Consider the following 26,051-nt stretch of genomic DNA (forward strand, 5'->3'; position numbering starts at 1 on the left):
TGTCTCTCTCTGTCTGTCTCTCTCTTTGTCTCTCTTTGTCTCTCTTTGTCTGTCTCTCTCTCTCTCTCTCTCTTTCTATCTCCGTCTGTCTTTTTCTTTCTCTGTCTCTCTCTGTCTGTCTCTCTCTGTCATTCTGTCCTCTGTCTTTTTCTCTCGCTGTATCTCTCTCTCTCTGTCTTTCGCTTTCTCTGTCGCTTTCTCTATCTGTCTCTCTCTGTCTGTCTCTCTCTTTGTCTCTCTTTGTCTGTCTCTCTCTCTCTCTCTCTTTCTATCTCCGTCTGTCTTTTTCTTTCTCGGTCTCTTTTTCTGTCTGTCTCTCTCTGTCATTCTGTCCTCTGTCTTTTTCTCTCTCTGTATCTCTCTCTCTCTGTCTTTCGCTTTCTCTGTCGCTTTCTCTATCTGTCTCTCTCTGTCTGTCTCTCTCTTTGTCTCTCTTTGTCTTTCTCTCTCTGTATCTCTCTCTCTCTCTCTTTCTTTCGCTTCTCTGTCGCTTTCTTTGTCTCTCTCTCTCTCCCTCTCTCTCTCTCTCTCTCTCTCTCTCTCTCTCTCTCTCTCTCTCTCACAGTATTTGAGCCAGTTATAGAATGACAAATGCTTCAATAACTGATTCGATACACACTGCAGTAGGTAAAATAAAATTATAAAGATTTCCCAAACTAGAAAAACAATAGTGAACTGTTTCAGAGATGAGAGTGTAGAAACAGAACAGAATGGAACATATTCTACATTTTAAAACATTTTTAGCAATGTTAAAAAAGACAAACAAACATACAAAAAAGACATTAATCAATCAAAATGAACTGAAAGAAAAAGTCTGTCTCTCTCTCTCTCTCTCTTTCTCTCTCTCTCTGTTTTTTAATATCATTTTAGAAGTGCAGGCTGGTATAATAAAATACTTTTACAAACTTTTTTTAAAGAAGGCAAAAATATTGTTTCTTTTTGTTGTTAGCAAAATTACATAAATTACAGAGATATAGTTTATTGTTAGTGTTATTGTTATTGTTAATGAATGGTGTGTGTGCGTGTGTCTGTGTGTGTGTTGTGTAGGTACTGTGGCGAGAGGTCTATGCTGGCGCTCAGCAGCTCCAACAACAGCATGACCATTAACTTCCACTCTGATAAGTCCTTCACCGATAAAGGCTTCATGGCCGTGTACAGCGCCTACGACCCCAACAACCGTAAGTTACTCTGGAGCAGGGGTCGGCAATAATGTAATGAGTGATAATGAAAAATAAAATATAAAATGCTCCTCTGGTGAGCTTTTGTTTACATGCCTCCCCTACAGTCTCTCTCTGTTGCACTCTGTGTATTGTGTATTGTGTATGAGTTTGGTTTCTTGTTTTTCCACCTGTGTTTGGGTTCCCTATATATATATTTTTTTTTCTGACCGTATCCCAATTCACTAGCTGGGGCAGCGGGAGTGCATTGGAACGCGACCCTGAGGACACAAGTTTCGCTTCCCCTGCTTTGAGATGAACTGTTCTGCAATTGGGTTCAACAACCCTCTGGGCTGGAGAGCTACTAGTCTGTAGCAGCGTTCCTCCATCCCATTACACTCCTTTATTTTCCAAATCAGATTTTTTTTTTTTTGTGGCCCCTACATAATGGTTTGAAAAATATCTGGACCACGGTGGACCCCTGCTCAACTTAAAAGGGATGTTTAATGAAAAATTCTAGTTTTTAGTGCTTAAAGGTGTGTTTCTGCGATATACAGTGTTCTGTTTATTATTTTATACCCAAGTATAGAGTATGTCTGTTGTTCTGATGTGTCTGTCTGTCTGTCTGTCTATCTGTCTGTCTGTCTGTGTGTAGCCTGTCCTGGTCAGTTTACCTGTGGTACAGGGATCTGTATCTCTAACGATCTGCACTGCGACGGCTGGAACGACTGTGGAGACATGAGTGACGAGAGAAAGTGCCGTAAGAGTCAAGAACATTTTACCTAATATTTTAAAGTTAAAATAACAGTATAAATCAAATGTACAGAGTATGAGGGACATCAGATTGCATTCCACTGTATACCAACATAATATATATCATATAACAGCAGTTTACCACTGAAACCCTAAACATACACCACCAAAAGTTATAAAACAATCATCAATTTAAGCTCTTTAGGTTCAGTCAACAACTGGAAATAGTACAAAAATCTAGTGTACAATATATATGTATAAACTTGTTTTGTTAATTTACACACATTCCAAACAAGTTTAATTGTTCAAGTTTAATTTTGTAACGTCTTCTACAGTTTATTTCCCTAAGTCTGTGTGTGTACGTGTGTGTGTGTTCTACAGAATGTGAGGACGACCACTTTGCGTGTGCTAATGGTCTCTGTAAGCCGAAGTACTGGGTCTGTGATCAGGTGAACGACTGTGGAGACAACAGTGATGAACAGCAGTGCCGTAAGTGTTTCACTATTACACCACTACACCACTACACCACTACACCACTACACCATTACACCATTACACCATTACACCACTACACCACTACACCACTACACCACTACACCATTACACCACTACACCATTACACCACTACACCACTACACCATTACGCCACTACGCCACTACGCCACTACGCCACTACACCATTACACCATTACACCACTACACCACTACACCACTACACCACTACACCACTACACCACTACACCATTACACCATTACACCACTACACCACTACACCACTACACCACTACACCACTACACCACTACACCACTACACCATTACACCATTACACCACTACGCCACTACGCCACTACGCCACTACGCCACTACGCCACTACGCCATTACGCCATTACGCCACTACGCCACTACGCCACTACGCCACTACGCCACTACGCCACTACGCCACTACGCCACTACGTTACACCGTTACACCGTTACACGGTTAACACAGTCAAGTCTGAATATTATAAACAGGTGGTTTTGGTCTGGACCTACTGAACCATGCTCCGCTTCGTCTGCAGTGTTAAGCTCATTTACAATGTTGCCGAGCGTTTACAACATCAAAGAGATTAAACACATTTAATAATACATTTAAAATAATAAAGAATAAACAACAAATTATATATATATAAAAAAATAAAAATAAAAGTAGTACTAATTTTAAATCAACATTTAATATATATATATATGTATATATGTATATATGTATATATACATATATATATATATATATATATATATATATAGAGAGAGAGAGAGAGAGATAGATAATATATATATATGTAAAACAGAATATTATAAAATACAAAAAAAAAATTGACACACAAAAATTAAAAAAATTATAAAATATAAAATAAGTAAAAAGATAATAGTAAAAGTAAAGTAAAATGTTAACAATGAAAAGAAATTATAAAAAATGAAAAATAGAACTAAGAACAAGAATGAAAATATAAAACATTAGAATAAAAAAATAAAAGTAATAATAAATAAATAAATACAAATGAATAAAAAAATAAAATAAGAAAAAGATGAAAAAGAATCATTTAAAACAATCACAGGCTTTCTGATTGTAATGAGAAACAACAGTGTGGGATGAACCACTAGCTAATATCGCCCTGGCTTACCTGAACACTCATGGTTCCTCAGTGTAGAGCTGTCAGGCAGCATTAAGTGCTAACTGCTTGCACTAATGCTAATGCTGATGCTGCTGCACCCAGCCTTAGTGGAAATCTGGAGCCTTCCATCTAAGCTCATTGTAAATAAACAGAAGCGCTTTACTCACCCAAATAAACAGTTTTTTGGAGAGAAATCTGTGTCGATTAACATCCAGCACTCGATTGACTTTATAAGACCTGCTAAATTAAAAAGAAAACATGGCGACACCCCTGTTCCTTACTAGTGCCGTATAATGCGCCTTATAATCTGGTGCACCTTCGCTATAAAAATAGACCAGAAAATAGATGTTATTGATAGTGCTCCTTATAATACTTTAAAGTGAATTATACAGAGAAAAAAAGATAAAGGACTACAGTCTGTAATTATTATAGAACTACAGAATGCTCCTACAGTATCAGTACAGTATCAGTAGAGCTGATATAATAGTAAAGGAGTGTTTCACAGCTATACTTCACACTTCCTGACAGTTTTCTCTCAGTTTTTGCTTGTTTTCATGTCTCTCTCTGCAGGCTGTGAGAAGAATCAGCTGAGGTGTGGTGATGGGACGTGTCTGCCGCAGACGGTTAGCTGTGATGGGAAGAAGGACTGCGCAGACGGGAGTGATGAGGCTTCCTGTAAAGAGAGTGAGTGAACACACTTCTGTCTCAGAGGAGCTTTAACAGCGTCTCAGTGCTCCTGTAAATACGCTGTGATTAGACGAGGGAGCTCTGAATGAAGGTGATCCATTGGTAGTTCAGCCTAATTATTAAGTGGACGTGTTCATATATTCATATAAATGTGATTTATATAAAATTAATTGCACATTGCACCAGTAAGAGCAGAGTGTGAAGGTTCAATTAGCAGGGTAAGAGCTTTAAGCAGTTCTGCTCTAAATATTGCAATGCACACTGTAACATTATGGGTGACATACCAGAGTTCAAAAGAGGACAAATTGTTGGTGCACGTCTTGCTGGAGCATCTGTGACCGAGACAGCAAGTCTTTGTGATGCATCAAGAGCCACGGTATCCAGGGTAATGTCAGCATACCACCAAGAAGGACCAACCACATCCAACAGGATTAACTGTGGATGCTGTAAGAGGAAGCTATCTGAAAGGGATGTTCGGGTGCTAACCCGAATTGTATCTTAAAAAACATAAAACCACGGCTGATCAAATCACGCAGAATTCAATGTGCACCTCAACTCTCCTGTTTCCACCAGAACTGTCCGTCACCACAATCAATTATTGTGCTCTAAAACCAGGTGTTTCAGTTTCATTCTCCAACTTCTGTATATCACAAGATACTAAATAACCTAAATAAATATAAAAAGCAGTTTTTAATGGATTATTTCATTTATTACGGTAAAAAAACTGCAATTAACTACATTTTTACAAAGCTGAGTTCACTGATTTCACTACTTGCGACAGCCAGACCTGTAGAATCAAGAAATCACTTAAATAGAACCTGTCCGACAACATGAAGCAGATAAAAGTCATTTCTAAAGCTTTGAGACTCCAGCGAACGACAGTGATTCACTATTATTCACTAATGGAGAAAACATGGAACACTGGTGAACCTTCCCAGGAGTGACCGGCCGAACTAAAATACTCCAAAAGGGCATGAAGAACTCATCCAGGAGGTCACAAAAGAAACCAAAACAACATTTAAAGAACTGCACGTCTTACTCACCTTAGTTAATTTAGATTAGTGTTCATGATTCAATAATAAAAAAGAGACTGGGTGAAAAATGGTTTTCGTGAGAAAAGGCAAAAAAAAAAACACTGATGACCAAAAATAAGACAGCAGTCCATCTTACATTTGCCAGTAAAAAAAAAATCCTGTTGGCTGTCAAGACAAAAGGTCTGGACAGACTTGAAGGTGAATGTCCGTCCATTAGTTTGTGACCTCAAGCTCAAGCGTACTTGGGTTCTGTAACAGGACAATGACCCAAAGCACACAAACAAGTCCACCTCCTATTGCTGTGTGTAGGGTTGCGTGATTGGTTCATTTTATAACCAGTCACTTCTACCTAAGCTTTACTTCCCTTTTCTATCAGTATATCCTAATAAACCCTCACTGTGATAGAGTACTGTTTATACTGTAATAAGCTCAGCTTTGTGGAGTGAGTGCGGGTATTTACAGCATGGTGACAAAATCATAAAAATGACCAAAGATTTGGTGAAACTACACTCAAAAAAGTGATTAATTGAATTGTGCAACCAATCCTCAATCCTCAAAACCAGCGATAATGATACTTTTTTCCCCAAAACCAGCCCAGAATTGAGTGCAGCCTCATTTATTCAGTGTAAAAGTGTGAGAAAGAAAAAAAAAAAAACGCCCTAAAGGACTTTGCTTACATCTCAACCACTGAATTATGTAGAACTTTCTAACCCATCGCTGAGGAATCGGGAAGGATTGCAGTGTAGCTCATGTTATTTGCTGTCAGAGTCAGAAAACAGCTCTAAAGTTTGGAGTTTTGTGGACGGGCTGAAGGAAAGTGCCTCCCTGCTTTATGGAACAGGCTGTAAGCGGCGATTGAGTAGCTTTTTATAGTGTTTTTTGGCCGTAATGTTTCTGATACGTTCCGCTAGAAAAGACCCTCTGTGGCGGAATGAGGAGCAGTTACGGCTTCATCAACAAATCTGCTCACACAGCACTTTCAGAGAGAAGGAGAGAACGATACACACACACACACACACACACAACACACACACTCGCACAGTTTGAAGGAGTTTTAGAACCATTAACGTTTTCCATTGCTGTGGATTGCAGGCAAATGCAGCATTTGCATGTTGTAAAAAGAAAAAAATAGTACATTTGTTCTGTATGAATTCAGTTTATGTGAAAATGTGAAACTCGTTTATTATATATAGAGTGATCTATTTTAAGCATTTATTTCTCTTATTGTTGATAATTATTATGGCTTACAGCCAATGAAAACCCTAAAAAAAAATCTAAATAAAATCTAAATATTATATAAGAACAATTGGTAATTTTGGCAATGTGGGCAGTGTGCCAAGTCCTGCTGGAAAATGAAATCTGCACTGACTTTGGACTTGGACAGTGGATCAACACCAGCAGATATCAGACATGTTTCTCCAAGCCATCACTGATCATCAGTAAATTATTATTGAATCATTGGCACTGATCTTAACTAAGGAAAGTGAAATCTTTTGTGACCTCCTGGATGAGTTGTCCATGCCCTTTTGAAAACAATAGAAAGCTTTATATATACAGCTCTGCAAAAAAACTAAAACCACTTAAAAATGACGAGTTTCTTTGATTTTACCACATTTGAAAACCTCTGGAATATAATCAAGAGGAAGATGGATGATCACAAACCATCAATCCACCAAACTGAACTGCTTGAATTTTTGCACCAGGAGTAAAGCAGCATAAAGTTATCCAAAAGCAGTGTGTAAGACTGGTGGAGGAGGGGAACATGATGCCAAGATGCATGAAAAAAACTGTGATTTAAAACCAGGGTTATTTCAACAAATATTGATTTCTGAACTCTTAAAACTTTATAAATATGAACTTGTTTTCTTTGCATTATTTGAGGTCTGAAAGCTCTGCATCTTTTTTGTTATTTCAGTCATTTCTCATTTTCTGTAAATAAATGCTCTAAATGAGAATATTTTTATTTGGAATTTGGGAGAAATGTTGTCTGTAGTTTATAGAATAAAACAACAATGTTCATTTTACTCAAACATAAACCTATAAATAGCAAAACCAGAGAAACTGATTCAGAAACTGAAGTGATCTTTAAGTGTGTTCTTTGCGCTGCTGCTGTTGAATCGACACAAACAGCTCCTGTTCTCAGTTTATAGCTTTACACTCCGTGCTGTGAGTCAGCAGAAACAGATATCTTTTATATCTTTCTTTTTGTCGTCTTCTCTCTCTCTCCCTTCATCTCTTTCCACCCCCCTCCTTCATCTTCTCCTCCCTCCCTCTGTCACTGATCCACCCCACTATTTCTTTTATACTCTTCTCTTTCTGTCTCCATTACTCCCGCCTCCCATCCTTCTTACTCCCTCGCTCTCCCTCTCCCTCTCTCATCTACCCATCTTTCTTTTTCCCTCTCTTCTCATTTTCTCTCTGCCATCTCTCTCTTCTCTCTCTCTCTCTCTCTCCTTTTCTTCCCCTCCCTCCCTCTTACTGACCCACTTCACTCTATTTTTTTTTAAACTCCTTACTTTTTCCCTTCAATCCTGTGCTCCATCCATCTTATTCCCTCTCTCCTCCTCTCTTCTCTCATCCGTCTCTTCTCTTTCTCTTATCACTCACCCTCTTTTCTTCATTTCTCCCTCCTTTCATCCCTTTTCCCCTCTTCTCCCTCTCACAGATCCACCCTACTCTTTTCTTACTCCCTTTCTCTTTTTCTCTCTCCTCTGTTTCTTTCCATCACTCACTCCATCCCTCCCTCCATCTGTCCATCAGCCTTACTCCTCCTCTCTCTTTCTCTCCACCCCACACCTTGGCTACTCTTCTATCTTTCTTTCTTTCTTTATCTAATGATTATATTCCTTCATCTTCTCTTTCTTTCTCTGTCCCTCTTTTTCTTTCCCTTCCTCCCCTCACTGATCCATCCTTCTCTTTTTATTCCTTTCTTTGCTTTTTTTCTTCAGTTCCTTGCTGCATCCATTTTATTCCCTTTCTTTTTTCCTCCTCCCTCATCTATCTCTTCTCTTTTTCTCATTACTCATTACTCCCTTTTCCCACTCCTTCCTTTCACTGATCCACACTACTCTTTACATATTACCCAATCTGACTTTCATGCATCTTGGCATCATGTTCTCCTCCTCCACCAGTCTTACACACTGCTTTTGGATAACTTTATGCTGCTTTACTCCTGATGCAAAAATTCAATCAGTTCAGTTTGGTTTGGTTTAATGGCTTGTGATCATTTTTGGTTACATATGAATCACTCAAAACTATGAAACAGAGATCCTAAAGTAAAACTGGAAAGCATATTGATCATGCTAAATATTGATGAAGTTAAAACACTGATGATTTATTGGTACCACTTTAAAATAAGACTACCTGTATAAAGGGTTTATAAATGGTTTATAAATTAGTTAATTAATTACTATTGATTAGCTTTAAATGCCTTAAAAGAAAACCTTTGATAAGAAGTTACAACACATCAGTTGAAAAGGCAACAGTGTCATTTAATTTGTAGTAAATGGTTAAACATAACCAATAATAAAGTATTTATAAACCATTTGTAAATCCTTTATAAAGGTAGTCTTGTTTTAAAGTGGTACCGATTTATTTAATCGATAATACCACAACATCCTATAGGACAGAACTCCCCCATATTATTTCACTGCACATTTCTCTAGTAGTTATGTGTTTTTTTTTTGTGTGTGTGTGTGTGTTAATAATTAGTATGCATATGCAGTCAAATAGTAAAAATAGCTACAATATAACGAGTATTTTATCTCTGTCTCTTTCTCTCTCAGCTCTGGGAATATGTACAGCCTTCACGTTCACCTGTAAGAGCGGCGAGTGTGTGAACAAGATCAACGCTGAGTGTGATAGCGTTAATGACTGTCCAGACGCCTCTGATGAGGAAGGCTGTGGTGAGTGAATGTTAATGAATCTCAGTCTCAGAGCTTGTTTTTATGCTTTATCTCTTCCTCCTCCTCTTCATCCCCTCACAATTAGCATCCTGTAAACCCGTCACACTCTCACTCTCCTCAAACCTCTCTAATCTCTAATAGACGTGATTATGGGATGTCTGTGATGGGCGCTGATGTGTTTATTGAACTCCAGAAGAGTTTAAGTTGATGTTTAAGGGACGCTGAATAACTGCACTAAAATATCTGTGTTCTATTAATTGTGTAATTTATTATTTATTATTATTTATCATGAAATCCTCACATAAACAGGTTTCTTTAAAGGTTATTCTGCTGGTTCTATTGTTGAATTATGACAGGTGAAAGAACCATTTAGATGCCCCACTTTTCAGGTTTAAAATATCCAATAAATTTCGTTCCATTTCATGATTGTGTCCCACTTGTTGTTGATTCTTCACAAAAAAAATGTAAACATTTCCACATTTCACATCTTTTTGTTTGAAGCCTGACATGTGGCCAAAGGTTGAGAAGTTCAAGGGGGCCGAATACTTTTGCAAGGCACTGTATATAAATTGATCTTTAAAAAAAAAAAGAAATATAAATTGCGGTCAAAATCGACTACAACTGCAAATTAGGAACATTTACAAACGTTCGACTGTTTGCAGATTTTACAAATTCATATTCAACACTAAATTCCAGTTTTAATAAGTACCGTATTTTTCAGACTATAAGGTGCACTCAAAATCCGTTAATTTTCCCAAAAATCAACAGTGCAAGTTATGTATGAATTCTACCAGTCAGGTATTAAAGCAGCAGTAAAGCCACTTTGCTGAATTACAGAGTTATAAGGGAGAGTTTTCAGTAAAGTTTCTCCAGCACTAAGGCTGGAGCAGTAGTGGTTCTCCAGTGAATCACAGTGAGAGCTGTTGTATCACTTATAAAGAAGCCATCAAACAGTGGTGAACCTTCCCAGGAGTGACCGGCTACCAAAATTACTCTAAAAGGGCATGAACAACTCATCCAGGAGGTCACAAAAGAACCCAGACCAACATCTAAAAAAAAAAAAAAATGGTGTCTATTCATCAAGAAATCAGGACAAATGGATGTACAAGATTTTTGGGGAAGAGCGATGGATGATATGCATGAATAATTGTATATTAGCTTTAGCCTACAGTTGATATAATCAGTGTAAAACTAGCTGTGCTGTATAAGATAAGAAATTTAAGTAAGCAGTTATATGCCTTATTTTTCATCAGTGTTGTTTTTTTTTTTTTTTTTTTCATTTTGTCTGGTTGTTATCTGTTAATCTGGTCATTTTCTCATCCTGTTTTTTTTTTTTTTTCCCCTCAGATTGTGGAACGCGTCCTTATAAACACAATCGTATCGTCGGCGGGCAGAACGCTGATGTTGGTGAATGGCCCTGGCAGGTCAGTCTTCACTATTCCACCAACGGACACACGTGCGGCGCCTCCATCATCTCCAACAGATGGCTGCTGTCTGCTGCTCACTGTTTCGCCAGCGGAGATCCTTCGTAAGTAACGTTTATCAACTTATACCTGAATTATTATTATTATTATTATTAAGTTTCATGGGCCCTACAACAGAACCATGTGGTTCTACTTCACAAGATAAGCTTGATCAACCAGTTTCAAAATAATTCATGTGTATTGGAATGTGGAGTGCTGTTAACTTAACAGTCCTGATGAGTGCCGGTTTCATCCTAAAGTTCTCGATGGTCTTCACGATGACTGCACTTGAGGATACTTTCAAAGTACTTGAAATGTTAAGGATTGACTGAAGTCATTTCTCATAATCTGGATTCGAACATTACTCAAATATTCACTATTCACTGTATACCTGTAACTCTACCTCTTCACTACTTTACTTTAACTGATGCTCTCAAACAAAGAAGAAATTCAAGTTTAATTAACTCTTGATGAGTTCAGCACAGCTGTTAACTGAAATCATGGTTGCCAGGAAATTTGCTATTTCTGTTGGTCTATTTATCTTGAATTTCAGTCCATATGCTGACTGAACACCTGAATACTATGTTGGCAAAATATTTGGAATATGTATATGTATATATATATATATGTGTGTGTATTATTATTAAATTAAAAAGAAATGGCTGTATATAGTTATTTAATTAATCTACTGTTTGAATGCATTAGCCGATACACACCACATACAACAAAATAGTACAAATAAATTATTAAATTAATAAATAAGAAAAATGACACAGTGCATCCTGAAGCCTGTGGTTCTGAGGTTGGTCCAGTAGGTGGAGCACTGGCCACACACTCCAGCAGTGTTAGTCGGTTTGAACCCCCTGCACCCCTCCAGAGCACATTTCAGTGTTTTTCTCTGCTCCCAGCACACCTGACTCAACTCATCAGCTAATTACCCAGACCGCCGTAATGAGTGTGTTACAGCGGGGAGAGTGTGCACAGCGCTGAAGTGTGACAGTCGTCCTCTTTATTCCTGTACGCTCACACCACAGGTCTCTCTGAAGAACACACACACACACTCACACACAGAGAAAGAGAGGAGTGTACAGGCGTAGTTATAGCCTGTAGTTATTGCTGTTTTATTCTATAAACTACAGACAACATTTCTCCCAAATTCCAAATAAAAATATTCTCATTTAGAGCATTTATTTACAGAAAATGAGAAATGGCTGAAAAAACAAAAAAGATGCAGAGCTTTCAGACCTCAAATAATGCAAAGAAAACAAGGTTTGTTTATGCATCTTGGCATCATGTTCTCCTCCTCCACCAGTCTTACACACTGCTTTTGGATAACTTTATGCTGCTTTACTCCTGGTGCAAAAATTAATTCAAGCAGTTCAGCTTGGTTTGATGGTTTGTGATCATCCATCTTCCTCTTGATTATATTCCAGAGGTTTTCAATTTGGTCAAAAGAAACTCATCATTTTTTAAGTGTTCTCTTATTTTGTTTTCAGAGCTGTATATACCAGTACATATATAAAAAAATACAATATCATTGAAAAGTTTTTTTCAACTTTTTTTTTTCTATTTTAATCGTTTATTTGTTTTATTGTTGATGATTTATGAAGCTTACAGCCAATGAAAAAACAAAATCAGTGTCTCAGAAAATTAGAATATTATATATATTAGACCAGTTGGTTCTCTTGCAAGTGTGGGCAGTGTGCCAAGTCCTGCTGGAAAATGAAATCTGCATCTCCATAAAAGTTGTTTTCAGCAGAGGGAAGCTGTAAGATATGAAGTGCTGTAAGATTTAGTGGGAAAACAAAACTGCACTGACTTTAGACTTGATAATAAAACACAGTGGATCAACACCAGCAGATATCAGACATGTCTCTTTATCCAAACCATCACTGATCATCAGTAAAATTTACATTTTATTTAAAGTAAATTAAGGGAGCAGAGTCTGGAGGAAGAGTGGAGAGACACACAGTCCAAACTGCTCGAGGTCTAGTGTGAAGTTTCAATCACACAATCGGTGATGGTTTTACTAGGAAATAGTGCTGCGCTGTTAAGATATGAACGCGCCAAAGTCAGAGCTCCCCTGACTCTTAAAGGGAATGACAACTGCCACACTGATTGGTTTATTTCACGTTATACACACCCATGATTAATTAAGAGAATTAGTTCATGCCTGTTGCATGTTTTGAGACGTGCAAGGCGTATTTTTTGCGTCACCACGATACCAAAGTGTGTATGTAGGTGGTGGTGTCCAATTTGCATCAGTTCTGTAGCATTTTCTTCTTTCCCTTTCTTTCTCTCAGTTCATTTCTTCTTCATTCACTTCATCCACTCCGTATCGATAACCAATCCCGCTGACTCCTCGGTTTCAGGTACCACGAGGTGTCCAACTGGCTGACGTACAGCGGCATGCAGGACCAGGAGAGAGACGACAGCAACGTCCAGGTGAGGGAGGTGCAGACCATCATCACCCACCAGGACTACAACCAGTTAACCCAGGATAACGACATCGCCCTGCTGGAGCTGAAGGAACCGCTGGTCTTCTCCAACACCATCCACCCCATCTGCCTGCCGGCCAGCTCCCACGTCTTCCCCGCCGGCATGCCCTGCTGGGTCACAGGCTGGGGGGCTCTCCGAGAGGGAGGTAATCTTTAATCTGCTTTAATCTTTTCCATCTTCTAATATCATGTTCTCTGTTCTAGAATTATATACAGTATATTTAGAACGCCCTGTCCCCTTTAACACACTCCATTCATGGAGTTCTAGAATACTGCTGTTCTGAAATGTTCTAGAATGTTCTGCGCAATGTAGACTATTCTTTTATTTAATTCTGTTCTAGAATACTGTACTTCAGATACAGTATTATTCATGATTTTCTGGAATGTTCTTCCTTTTCCACTCTGTTCTAGAATTCTCTTAATTTATTCACACTGTGCTATACTTCAGACACGGTGTTCTAGAATGTCCCAATTAAGTCATGGTGTTTAACACTGTTCTAGAATTCTCTATTTCATTCACACTGCTCTAGATTGCCCTACTTCATTCACACTGTTCTAGAATGCTCTACTTCATTCACACTGCTCTAGATTGCCCTACTTCATTCACACTGTTCTAGAATGCTCTACTTCATTCACACCCTTCTAGAATGCTCTACTTCATTTACATTGTTCTAGAATTCTCTTAATTAATTCACACTGTTCTAGAATTCACTTCATTCATTCACACTATTCTAGAATGATCTGCTTAATTTAGAGTGTTTTGGAGTGCTCTACTTCATTTACATTGTTCTAGAATTCACTTCATTCATTCACACTGTTCTAGAAATGCTCTACGTCATGCACACTGTTCTAGATTTTACCCATGCTATTCTTGAATGCTCTCTACTTTTCACACTGCTCTAGATTGCCCTACTTCATTCACACTATTCAGAGTTCTAATTCATTCACACTGTTCTAAAATGCTCTAATTTATTCACACTGTTCTAGAATTCAGTTCATTCATTTGCACTGTTCTAGAGTGCTCTACTTTATTCACACTGTCCTGGAATGCTCTACTTCATGCACACTGTTCTAGATTTTATCTATGCTATTCCGGAATGCTCTCTCCTTTTCACACTGTTCTAGAATTCTCTATTTAATTCACACTGCTCTAGATTGCCCTACTTCTTTCACACTATTCCAAAGCGTTCTACTTAAGACACAATATTCTAGAATGTTCCCATTTAGTTATGGTGTTCTGGAATGCTCTCCCATTCTTACACTGTTCTAGAATTCTCTTAATTCATTCACACTAGAATTTTCCAATCTATTCCTTCTGGTCTGAAATGCTCTCCCTTCTTCCAGTCCTAGAATGATGTTCTTTTTTTTTCACAGTTCTAGAATGCTCTAATTCATTCACACTGTTCTAGAACCCCCACCCCACCTTTTCACATGGTTATAGAATGGTTCTACTTTAATCTGCACTGTTCTAGAATATTCTGCCCTTTTCACTCTGTTCTTTTACCCACACTATTGTAGAATGCACTACTTCAGATATATTATTCTAGAATGCCAAACACAAGACTCCAAACACAATGTTCTAGACTGGTTTCCATCTATTCGAACTGTTGTGAATGTTTACGTAAAATCTGTTAGCCATGATGTTCAAAGATATTCTGGTGCATTCTTACAGTTCTTTCGCAGCAGTACATTCACACTGTTTTGGATACACTCTCTCTCTCTCTCTCTCTCTCTCTTTTCTCTCTCTCTCTCTCTCTGTATCGTTTTTCTCTCTCTCTGTTTTGAATATTAGTGATGTTGATCATTATCACCTGCAGTGACCTGGTCTCAACTTGTTGAGGTTAGAAAAAGCGAGAATAGTTAATGATGTTTACGACTATTAGCATAATGGGACAGAAGACTAAGTAAGTGTGTGTGTGTGTGTGTGTGTGTGTGTTTCAGGACGAGCGTCGCGTGTCTTGCAGAAAGCAGAGGTGAAGATCATTAATGACACTGTGTGTGATGATGTAACGGAGGGTCAGGTGACCTCCCGCATGCTGTGCAGTGGATTCCTCGCCGGGGGAGTGGATGCGTGTCAGGTACAGTGATACACACACACACACACACACACACATATATATATATATATATATATATATATATATATATATATATATATATATATATATTTTTTTTTTTTTTTTTTTTTTTTACAAAATGTGGGCTGAATGTCACTGTGACTGGTAAAATACATACATAACGCTCACTAATGATTTTTGGGGAAAAATAATAAAGTATTTTAAGTGCACCTAAAGCCCTATCCGGATGGGATTAGTTTCTCAGGGGGTTCTGAGGTAATGTGCTCTTTTATTAAGGGTCCTTTTTAATTTTATTCAAGTCCGGAACGACCATGTACGTGTTTTTCTCTGAACTCTTTTTCGTGGTCCTCCGGTAATTTTAGTCCCATCCGGACTGATATCTCTGAGTTTTGTCTCCTCGTGTTAAATAAGATACTGTAGCTATTTGTCCACTGTCGCGCACCGTAATTACACATTGGGCGTGCCACGGTTTCCACGGAGATCCACGTAAAAACACAACAGTGAGTGGAAATGAAGGAGCTACTGAACGCCATGCCATGAATGTCATGTGAACGAGAAAGACCAAAAAAACTCAGTGGTCCTCTTGTTTTTTTAACTGCAGTACAGGTGCAGGAGTTTTATCATTAAAGAGTAGAAGTGGGAAATGGATGGATGGATTGGATGGATTGGATGGATGGGTTGGATGGATGGATTGGATGGATGGATTGGATGGATGGATTGGATGGATTGGATGGATGGATGGATGGATGGATGGATGGATGGATGGATGGATGGATGGATTGATTATCCAAAGGAAATTTAGGCAACCTGTAGCAACAACAAAATACAATAAGAAACATATTAAACATAACTTAAAACACAGAAGAATAGAAATATATAAGGCTATAAAAAACGTATTATACAAGGTAAACTAACACCTCAAACACCACCATTACCATGCTAATCAGTGCTAATCATCACTGCAGTGCTGAAAATAACAAAAAAATAATTTATAGTTATATTTATAATTATAGCAGGAGGTATAAGCTGAAAACAACATAATGTTAACGGATTGAAAGTAAGAGGTTAATTAAAATTTAAATTATATTTATTTGATTTTATTTTTTGTTCTACACTGGTTTCACTCACTCTTCCTCTTTTCTCTCGCTCTTTATCTCTGTAACTAGTGCACACATACAGGAGTTTGCGCATGCACGTGTGAGTAACTGGAGCGTTTTAGTCTCTCTCTTTAGTCTGCAGTGATTGGGTCCCCGGGTATCAGGCTGCTCTGTTGCGCAGAGAGAAAACAAATGCACGTCTGTGGGATACACCAGGGAGCGTAGAGACAGAACGAGTGTAGTAATATGATCTGCTGTTCGTACCGGAACAAAGCAAAGCGAGAGAAATCAACAGCTTTCTTCAGGAAGGTTCATTCTGGCAGCAGAAACCCACTCAAAACACTAATTTAATATAAACTACACTATAAAATACACTACTTCTTCACTACTGTCTGTATTGCTGTTATGGGGGAGTTGCTTTAGGATGCTTTCACACCAACACTGTATTGTTTTACTCTAAAATCAAAGGTTTTCCAAAGAGTTTATCCTACTTTTGTTGGAGTAACTGTCTCTCTTGTCCATTAAAGACTGTCCATTCTTCTAGATTTAGCTGTGAACATGTTATAAAATGTTTTTTAGAGTTCTTAATAAACTGCAGTGTGAAAGCGAAACCTACCAGATCAAACAGTTAGTTAGTACTACGACTAACACACCAGCGTTTGCGTGGTATACCACTGCAACCACTTGGCACACCTGAGCAACCACTCAAAACACCATAATAACCAGCTGAGATACCAAAATAGAAAATGCCTAGCAAGCGCTGCTTAAGAACACCTTTAACTATTGTTTACTTTAACCATCGTTTACTTGTAGCATTTTCTGAGTTGGGTTTATTTTCACACCTAAACGCGCCAAAATAGCTGTAGTAAATATCTGGCTAATATATCAGGTTAAACTGCACCTGAACATCCATTTAGCTCAAATAAAGTATAAATAAATTGTTTGGTAGCTGAATCAGATCAAGCCCGGATCTTGTTCTCACTATGGATGCACCACAATGCACCTTTTAGTACTCTTTTACATGCGTCGTGCAATTGCACATATTCACCAGAGGTGTCTCTAAATCCTTAAAAACTAAAGGTACTGTCATTTGTTATTGAATATAATAAATATAATTAAATAAAAAATCTCTAAAATCATCATGCAGCTGTATCTCTATATTGAAAAATAATATATATTTAATAATTTACTCATTTACCAACATTAATAGCATAAATTAATTCATCGTGTCCTATTAGTTCAAGTTATATATACAATATTATATATATATATATATATATATATATATATATATATATATATATATATATATATATATATATATATCATAGACTGTATATAGCTGGACAGAGCTTCGTCTCTTTTAAAAGTGAAGCCACCACAGGTCGGGCGCCCCCTGCTGTTCGGTTTCAGAAAGCTGTGTAACTCCACCCATCCCCATAGGTTTCAAAACAGGCAAAACAGAACAACTTTCAATCACGTTTTTTTCTAAAATACTGTAATTCTACCTCCATTATTTAAATGCAGCAGCTAGTGTAACCACTGCTTATATTGTAAATTTTTATATCCCCACAGAATTCGTTTTTAAAACTCATTTCATCAACTCAATTCATCTCTATTGTGGTTATTGTAAATGGGCTGGTTATGGGCGGGACCAATAACAGACCGTCAGCTCCGCTCCGCTCCGCTCTGCAGCCTGTGACCTCGAGGCAGCCCTTAGGGGCGGGGTTATTCAAATGAGTAGGCTGTCTCTCCACAGTCTTTCTCCCTCCTTTCTCGCTCTACAGACTCGGGTTTCAGGATCGCCAACATGGAGGAAGATTTTGGCTTCATTTTCATTGAATGAATGGGAACGGAGACACGGCGTCCATCTTTTTTTACAGTCTCTGATATATACAAAAATAGAATATTAGAAGTATTAAAAGTGCTTTTTTAAAATTTGTATTAAAAGTAAATTCTGAAAAGATTTTTCCAACTAATTTTGGAGCATTTCTATTGGCCCATTCATCAGGAAATTTGCTCACAATGAAAAGAACACCCAGTTTCAAATTAAGTCGAAAATTGATAGAAGGAGATAAAGCGCATAAATTTGGATACAACATCGACAATGTAACTCATTCTGAGACATGGATGATCCGGCGCTGTGTGTGTGTGTGTGCGTGTGTGCATTCAGGCTCATACTGCAGGAGATTAATTGTTGTACCCTGGTCCCTGATATGTAAATTGGGTTGATTTCCATAATTTCTACTTCTCTCTCGCTTGTTATTCATCTTGCTTCTCCTCCTGAGCGAGCAGCTCTCCTCGTACCGACTTCCTCCGTCGCCACCTAATCTCCTTATTTTTGCTCTGCTTCTCTCTCTCAAACAGGTTTTAGCTGTTTTCTCTCGTCGTGTTTCTTTTTCTCTTTCTCTCTCTTTCTCTCTCGCTCTCTCTCGCTCTCTCTCACTTTCTGTCTAGGTCTCTCAAACTCATCTTCTCTTATTTTCTCTCTTTCTCAAACCCTGCTTTACTCTTATTCACTCAGGCTCTCGCTCGCTGGCTGGCTCTTTCCTCTCTCGCGTGCTTATGCTCTCGCGCTCTCCAATTCAAATATGTTGCTTCATTGCCACGTCTGCTTGCACTGTGATTTTGGAGTAATAACTTATTAGCAGTGAAATTATATTACACCTAAAACAATGTCACTTATTCTGTTGTGATACCTGCTAAACATTTTCTTTGGGACTGCAGTTGTGAGTTTTCAAATCCCGGTCATGCAGATCTCCATCAGCAGCCAGAGTCCGAGAGAGCACAGTTGGCCTTGCTCTCTCTGGGTGGGTACAGTACAGTAGATGACGCTCTCTCTTTCCCCTCATCACCCCTAGGGTGATGTGGATCAGCACAAGGCTGCGTCTGTGAGCTGATGTATCAGAACCAAGTCTCTGCGCTTTTTCTCCGAGCGTTAGCGCTGTGATGCTACTCAGTAATGCTATAGCATCAGCAGCAGTTCGAAAAGAGGCGGAGTCTGACGTCACATGTATCAGAGGAGGCTAATCGTGTGCTAATCTTCACCCTCCTTGTGTTGGTTACTATTAATAAAGAGTGTCCTAATGAGTGGGTTGGGTAATTGGCCTTCTAAATTGGGCATAAATGGGATAAAATTAGACCTGACCATAGAAAGTGACAAGTAACCCTGGAAGAAGTGGCCTTTTTTCTCTTTACTTCTTTCCTTCTTTCTCTATCTCTCTATTTTTGCTTCACACTCATTTGCTCGTGCAAGCTAGCAGCTTTATTCCCTCGGATGTTTGCACTGCAATATAAGAGCAATAAGTATTAAGCAGTGTTAGTACAGTGGTAATGATCGCGACCGGCGGTGTCCTTCTCTTTTTCTACCCTTTTTCACTCTATCTCTTTCTCAATCCCTTCTTCTCTCGCTCTCTCACTCTCTCTCTTTCTCTCTCTCTCTCTCTTTCTCTCTGTCGCTCACTTGTTCGCTGGCTGTCTCGTTCCTCTCTCTCTCTCTCTCTCTCTCTCTCTCTCTCTCTCGCTCTCTCATTTCAGTTTCCAATCCAAATATGCTTTATTGCCTCGGCTGTTTACACTGCAATATTGGCGAAGTAATTAGCTGCGAAATTGTATTACACCTAAAACAAATCGTTTCGGAGTAATGGAGACGGAATGAAATGAAACAATAAATAAGACGGCTGAATTAGAAGTGAGGAATAATGGATGACAAGTGATTAGAATAATAATAATAATGTCTCTTTGCTCTTTTACCACCCTTCATTTAATTCATCTCTCTCATTCTTTTACCTCTCTATCTCTCTCTCTCTCGTTCTCTCTCTCTCTGTTTTCTGCAGGGCGACTCAGGTGGTCCGCTGGTCTGCCTCTCTGAAGCTAATATCTGGTTCCAGTGTGGAATAGTGAGTTGGGGGGAAGGCTGCGCTCGGCGGAATAAGCCTGGAGTTTACACTCGCTTAACCAAGTTCAGATACTGGATCCGGCAGCACTCTGGAGTATAGCAGCGTGCAGCAGCTTCAGGACCCTCGGGAGGACCCCCGGGACCTTCTCTCTACTGCCACAGCGAGACAGCAAGCCAACCAGCCAGCCAACCAACCAACCAACCAACCACCCATCCCCTTCATCTCCTCTCTGTGTCCAGGCACTACGCTGGGTCTGTGCGACACCACGCTGCCAGAAATCTCAGGCTGAACATTTATTTTTAATACCTTTATTAATATTCCAGTGGTTTAAATAGATTTTTTTTGTGTGGTAAAGTGTTTTTGTTTGTTTATTTTTTTTTATTCTTTCAAGCACATTTTATTAGTGTCTTCTAAAACGTCAGATGTTGTTTTGTTACTGAATATTTCTGAATATTATCTTTCAGATTGGTGGCTATAGCTGCTTTCTTCCCATTTTCATGGATAAACAGCTCTATTTCTATTTTAGCAGGAATAATAAATACAGCCCAGTCTATTAAATTAATAAATTAATTTTAATGTAATAATATTCTACAGAATTAAATAAATAAAGAAGGTACGATGCCACTTGTTCTGTTACAATATCTACTAAAAAAAAAAAAAAAGGTTTGTTTGAGTGATGCCATATACTAGTGCATCTCAACAAATTAGAATATCAATAAAAAGTTACTTGATTTCAGTAATTCAGTTCAAAATGTGAAACTCATATTATATAGATGTGTTACACATAGAGGGATCTATTGTAAGTGTTGTTGTTGTTTTTTTTTTATTGTTGATGATTATGAAGCTTACAGGCAATGAAAACCCAAATATCAGGTACTGTTGGCAGTGTGGGCAGTGTGCTAAGTCCTGCTGGAAAATGAAATCCGCATCTTCATTGGCTCCCTTCAAGTGGCTCTCCGAAACCATCACTAACCATCCTGGAAAATCTTACAGCACTTCATGCTTTTATGGAGATGCGGATTTCATTTTCCAGCAGGACTTGGCACACGGCCCACGCTGCAGTGTACAAAAGTACCAATTGATCTCAATATATAATATTCTAATTTTCTGAGAGACTGATTTTAGGGTTTTCATTGGCTGTAAGCTTCATAATCAACAATCAACAATAAAAAAAAATAAAAATAAACGTTTAAAATAGATCACTCTGTGTGTTTAATAAATCTATATAATATATGAGTTTCACATATTTTTGAATCCTCTAACTGAGCACTTCATTAAAAGACCTGTAGAGCTACTAATTAATGCATTTGTCCAGTTTTTTTTTTTTTTTTTTTTTTTTGTATCAGTGTGAACAGACTCCAACTGGTTTGATGAAGCTGCCACTTCAGTTCAGTGTTTTTCAGGCCGGGTTCTTCCCGTACTCTGGATCTGAATCCAATTCAAGTCCGTTGGGATGTGTTATAACGGGAGATTCAGAGCATGAATGTGCTCCTGAACCGTCTGCAGGAATTGCATGATGCAATCACGTCAACATGATCCAGAATCCCAAAGGAACGCTGCAACCATTTAAGAACTGAAGCTGTTTAGAGAGTCAGAGTTAGTGTGTGTGTGTATAGGGTTTTTAATATAGTGCTCAGTGAGGGTATAGAATATTCTTAAATGGTGGAGCAGTGATATTCTAGTGCTTATAAGGAGCTATAAGGAGAACAACATACATAATTATTTAGCAAACAAAAATGTGTTAAACAAACCAGAATATGTTTTATATTTCACATTATTCAAAGTAGCATCTCTTGCTTAGACGACAGCTTTGAACATCAGACTCCTAGAATGGCTTGAATTTCTTGTCTCTTAATGTTTAAGTTTGAGAGCATCAGTTAAAGTAAAGTAGTGAAGAGGTAGAGTTACAGGTATACAGTGAATAATAGTGAATATTTGAGTAATGTTCGAATCCAGATTATGAGAAGCAAGAACTACTCAACTAAGTGAAGAAAAGAAAAGGTTAGTCAATCCAAAAAAGTTATGATGGAACTGGCACTAATCAGGAGCGCACCCGAGAAAGGAAGAGCAAGGGTTTCCTCTGTTACCAGCCTCAGAAACTGCTTTGTTAAGTTATCAGCTCCCCAGATAAGAGCCTGCCTATGATGATGATATGACTTCAGTATTCATTTACAGTTTAGGTAAAAAAAAAAATTAAAAAAAAAGATATCAGATTAGTGCCATATCTATAAATAAATAAATATTTTTAGCTTTTTGTGATAGTTTCCTGTTAAAAGTAATAGTTGTAAAATTTGTAAATGTATTTAAACAATATGAGAATAAAGGAATTACTAGAATAGACAAAATTAAGAGAAACAGTATACAGAAGTATAAAAACTAAAAAAAATGCATTAAGTAAAACTAAGAGATAGATTTTAAGATTTGACATTAAAAATGTGTAATGCTCATTTCTATTAAGCTGATTTGTTTCATTTAAGTACTTGAATATTTATTAATTATAAATTATATATTTTTACCCTACTTAGTAATTAGACAATGTGTAAAAATCACCAGTTTCTGTTTTTAAAGCCTTAAAAAAAGCTTCTAAAAAGAAAAGTTGTGGTGGAAACAAGATGTGCTGTTTTTTTTTTCTCCTTCATGTTAGCTTTGGGTGATTTCTTCAGATTTTTTAGGGATATAAAGGATTCATGAACACGCCACAGGCACAAATCCAAAGTGCTCAGGCCTAATCTCAGACATAATGGATGAAATATTTAATGCAATATATAAAATAAATAATTAAGCAAGTGATTTTTTTTTTTTTTTTTTTTTTTTTTTTTTTGCTTGTTTGGGATTTTTTACAGTTAGAAAAAATGTTTTGCGAAAAAAAACGAATGCAAGATTTGTATTAGTGTTGGTTTATATCATGAAATATCAACTGAAATATCATTTTCTTTTACGTGTGTGTGTGTGTGTGTGTGTGTGTGCGTGCTCCATTCCTCTACTGTACCTTTCCTTCAGACGCTGGCTGTAGGTGATTTATTATCCATGAGAATGGGAAGTGTATATGGTGTACGATGTTCTGTCTGAACAGAATTTGTAAGCGCAGCACAAATCTAGACCTCTCAGGCCTCACTGTTCATGTTACATTTTTGATATAGAAATAAATAAATTAATGAACATCAAAGGGCTTTTCCTTACAGTTGCTATTTTTTCCACATTTTGTTCGATTTTATTTATAAAAAATATTGAAACACTGCTGTTTTTGTAAATAGTTAACCACAATTACTTTATGGGGGACAATTACTTTTTAACACTTTTTAGTTTTTTTAATTAAAAATCTCCTTTTTATATTTGCTCAGATTATCTTTATCTGGTATTAAAGTTTGTTTGATAATCTGAAAAAAAGTAAGTATGTATATAACTACAGGAGTTGGAGAATGAAACTGAAACACCTGCTTTTAGAGCACAATAATTTATTGTGGTGACGGACAGTTCTGGTGGAAACAGGAGAGTTGAGGTGCACATTGAATTCTGCGTGATTTGATCAGCCGTGGTTTTATGTTTTTTGGATACAATCCGGGTTAGCACCCGAACATCCCTTTCAGACAGCTTCCTCTTACAGCGTCCACAGTTAATCCTGTTGGATGTGGTTGGTACTTCTTGGTGGTATCTCGCTGACATTACCCTGGATACCGTGGCTCTTGATGCATCACAAAGACTTGCTGTCTTGGTCACAGATGCTCCAGCAAGATGTGCACCAACAATTTGTGCTCTTACGCTGCTAATTGAACCTTCACACTCTGCTCTTACTGGTGCAATAATGTGCAATTTATGAAGATTGGCCACCAGGCTGCTCCAATTTAGCCATGAAACCTCCCTAAACACTAAAATGATGACAGGTGTTTCTGTTTCATTGTCCAACCCCTATATAGCTTAGACCATCTAAAACCAGCTTCCAACAGAAACCCAGCATTAATCTGCTTGATTTTTTTTAAACATTTTCAGTATATTCTGCTGTTTTCATGGATCTTTGATGTAAATGCTTGTAAAAGCTGGATGTTTTTAAACCCTGTTTCCAGATTGTTGCTGTTTTTCTACTCCCTCGTTCCTCTGTGTGTCGGTTCCGGCTGATTTCCTGCGATTTCCATGGATAAAGAGAGTTCTATCGGAGCAGGATTCATGAGTGTAGCCCTTAGGGAGCATCTCCTGCACACACACACACACACACACACACCAAAGAAAAAAAAATGGTTCTGGTGTCTTCAGATGTGTTTTGAACTCCAATTGTAGGCCTTTCCCCATTGCCGAGGTCAAAAGCATCTGAGCAATCTACAAATTTCTACAAACCGCAGCGCTCTGCTCATCCTCGTCCTCCACCTCGCGTCCGTGAGATCTGAGGAACGCCGTGGAGCCGAGGATTAGGAGAAAAATGGGGCCATTCCGGTCGACCGTTCTCCCAAACAACCGGGGCCAAGCCGGGTCGCCCGTTCCGCCGCCGCATGCAAACGTCCCGGCCAATCAATGTGTCACAGCTGGTTGCCGGAGCAACGCAGCAGGAAGATGCTCTCCATCAAAGCGTTTCAGACTTACAGAGGAATCTACATCTCTTTTCTGCTCTGAGATGAAAAGTGCCTTTGCTCTTTGCTCTTCGCACCTCCGAGCCGAGAAGTTCCCGAGCTGTCTGAACTCCCGCAGCCCGCGGCCCGATGCTGCTTTACTCCTGTTTATCCCAGACTCACTGCTGCCGCCACTGATCTACTGTATCCTCAAATGATGGCTTTTCCCAAACCAGTATAAAAGTGAGGTTTTATTTGTTGTCATTAAAGAGAATAAGCTGTAAAATATCAGAGCAGACGTATCAGAACCTCTGAACTCTGTAAATGCCAGATCCACCTCTGTTCACACTGCACTGTTCAAAATAAGAAATAAAAAAGGAGCTGGAAAAGGTTACTTTAAATGATGATACAGAAGGACCACAGGAGACTTTTATTTCCTGAAAGATTCGTGTTCGTAAACAGAGGTTTAAACATTTAAAGGTTTAACACCAGGAGGGAATGGCTACACACTGATGGTGAGTGTCAAAAAAAGTGAGGGGCACACCCACTATGTAAATTAATGGTGCCAGAAGCCAATGGAAAAGAACGGTCAATGGAAAAGGTCAATGGCTTGCGACCGCCCACTGCAGAGCTGTGGAGTGAGCGTCATAATGCTCTTAGCCAATCAGAGCAGAGACATTTGCATGTCGTGAATATTCAGTAGGAGCCGAAATCCTGTTGTTCTTCCCCGCCCACTCCTCCACTGAACTAAAACAACCTGAAACAGGAGCATTTATATCACATCAAAATTAATGAAAAAGGAAAAAAAAAAAAACAGATAAAATTATGCTTTTAAGAATCTCAGGCAAAAGCTTACGTGGTGAGCACCACATAATAATCCCCAAATACTTAGTGGTGAGCAGCACGTACTAATCCCTGTATACTAAGTGGCAAGCACTCCATAAAAATCCCTAGATACTAAGTGGTAAGTACCAGGTAATACGTTGTGAGTACCACATACTAATGACCAGATAATAAGTGGGGAGCATTACATACTAAGTGGTGAGCACTAATCACCTTTAGCGCACCGCATTTAGCACACAGCGTTTAGCACAGCGTTTAGCACACAGCGTTTAGCACACAGCGTTTAGCGTTTAGCACACAGCGTTTAGCACACAGCGTTTAGCACACAGCGTTTAGCACACAGCGTTTAGCGTTTAGCACACAGCGTTTAGCACACAGCGTTTAGCACACAGTGTTTAGTGCTTAGCACACAGCATTTAGCACACAGTGTTTAGCGCTTAGCACA

General features: G+C 38.4%; 1 protein-coding gene across 1 annotated transcript in view; it reads left to right on the plus strand.

The window, feature by feature from the left end:
* Positions 1–23,391, plus strand: part of st14 (ST14 transmembrane serine protease matriptase) — a 69,174-nt gene extending 45,783 nt beyond the window's left edge. Inside the window, exons 11-19 of the mRNA XM_049467461.1 lie at positions 1,048–1,178; positions 1,813–1,917; positions 2,292–2,399; positions 4,135–4,248; positions 9,071–9,190; positions 10,538–10,718; positions 13,026–13,297; positions 15,093–15,229; positions 20,163–23,391. Of these exons, the coding sequence (XP_049323418.1) occupies positions 1,048–1,178; positions 1,813–1,917; positions 2,292–2,399; positions 4,135–4,248; positions 9,071–9,190; positions 10,538–10,718; positions 13,026–13,297; positions 15,093–15,229; positions 20,163–20,324 (1,330 nt within the window). The 3' untranslated portion in view covers positions 20,325–23,391. The remainder of the gene's footprint in view (positions 1–1,047; positions 1,179–1,812; positions 1,918–2,291; positions 2,400–4,134; positions 4,249–9,070; positions 9,191–10,537; positions 10,719–13,025; positions 13,298–15,092; positions 15,230–20,162) is intronic.
* Positions 23,392–26,051: the final 2,660 nt, after the last annotated feature.

Source organism: Astyanax mexicanus, chromosome 18, assembly GCF_023375975.1.
Source record: "Astyanax mexicanus isolate ESR-SI-001 chromosome 18, AstMex3_surface, whole genome shotgun sequence".
NCBI classification, from domain to species: domain Eukaryota; kingdom Metazoa; phylum Chordata; class Actinopteri; order Characiformes; family Acestrorhamphidae; genus Astyanax; species Astyanax mexicanus.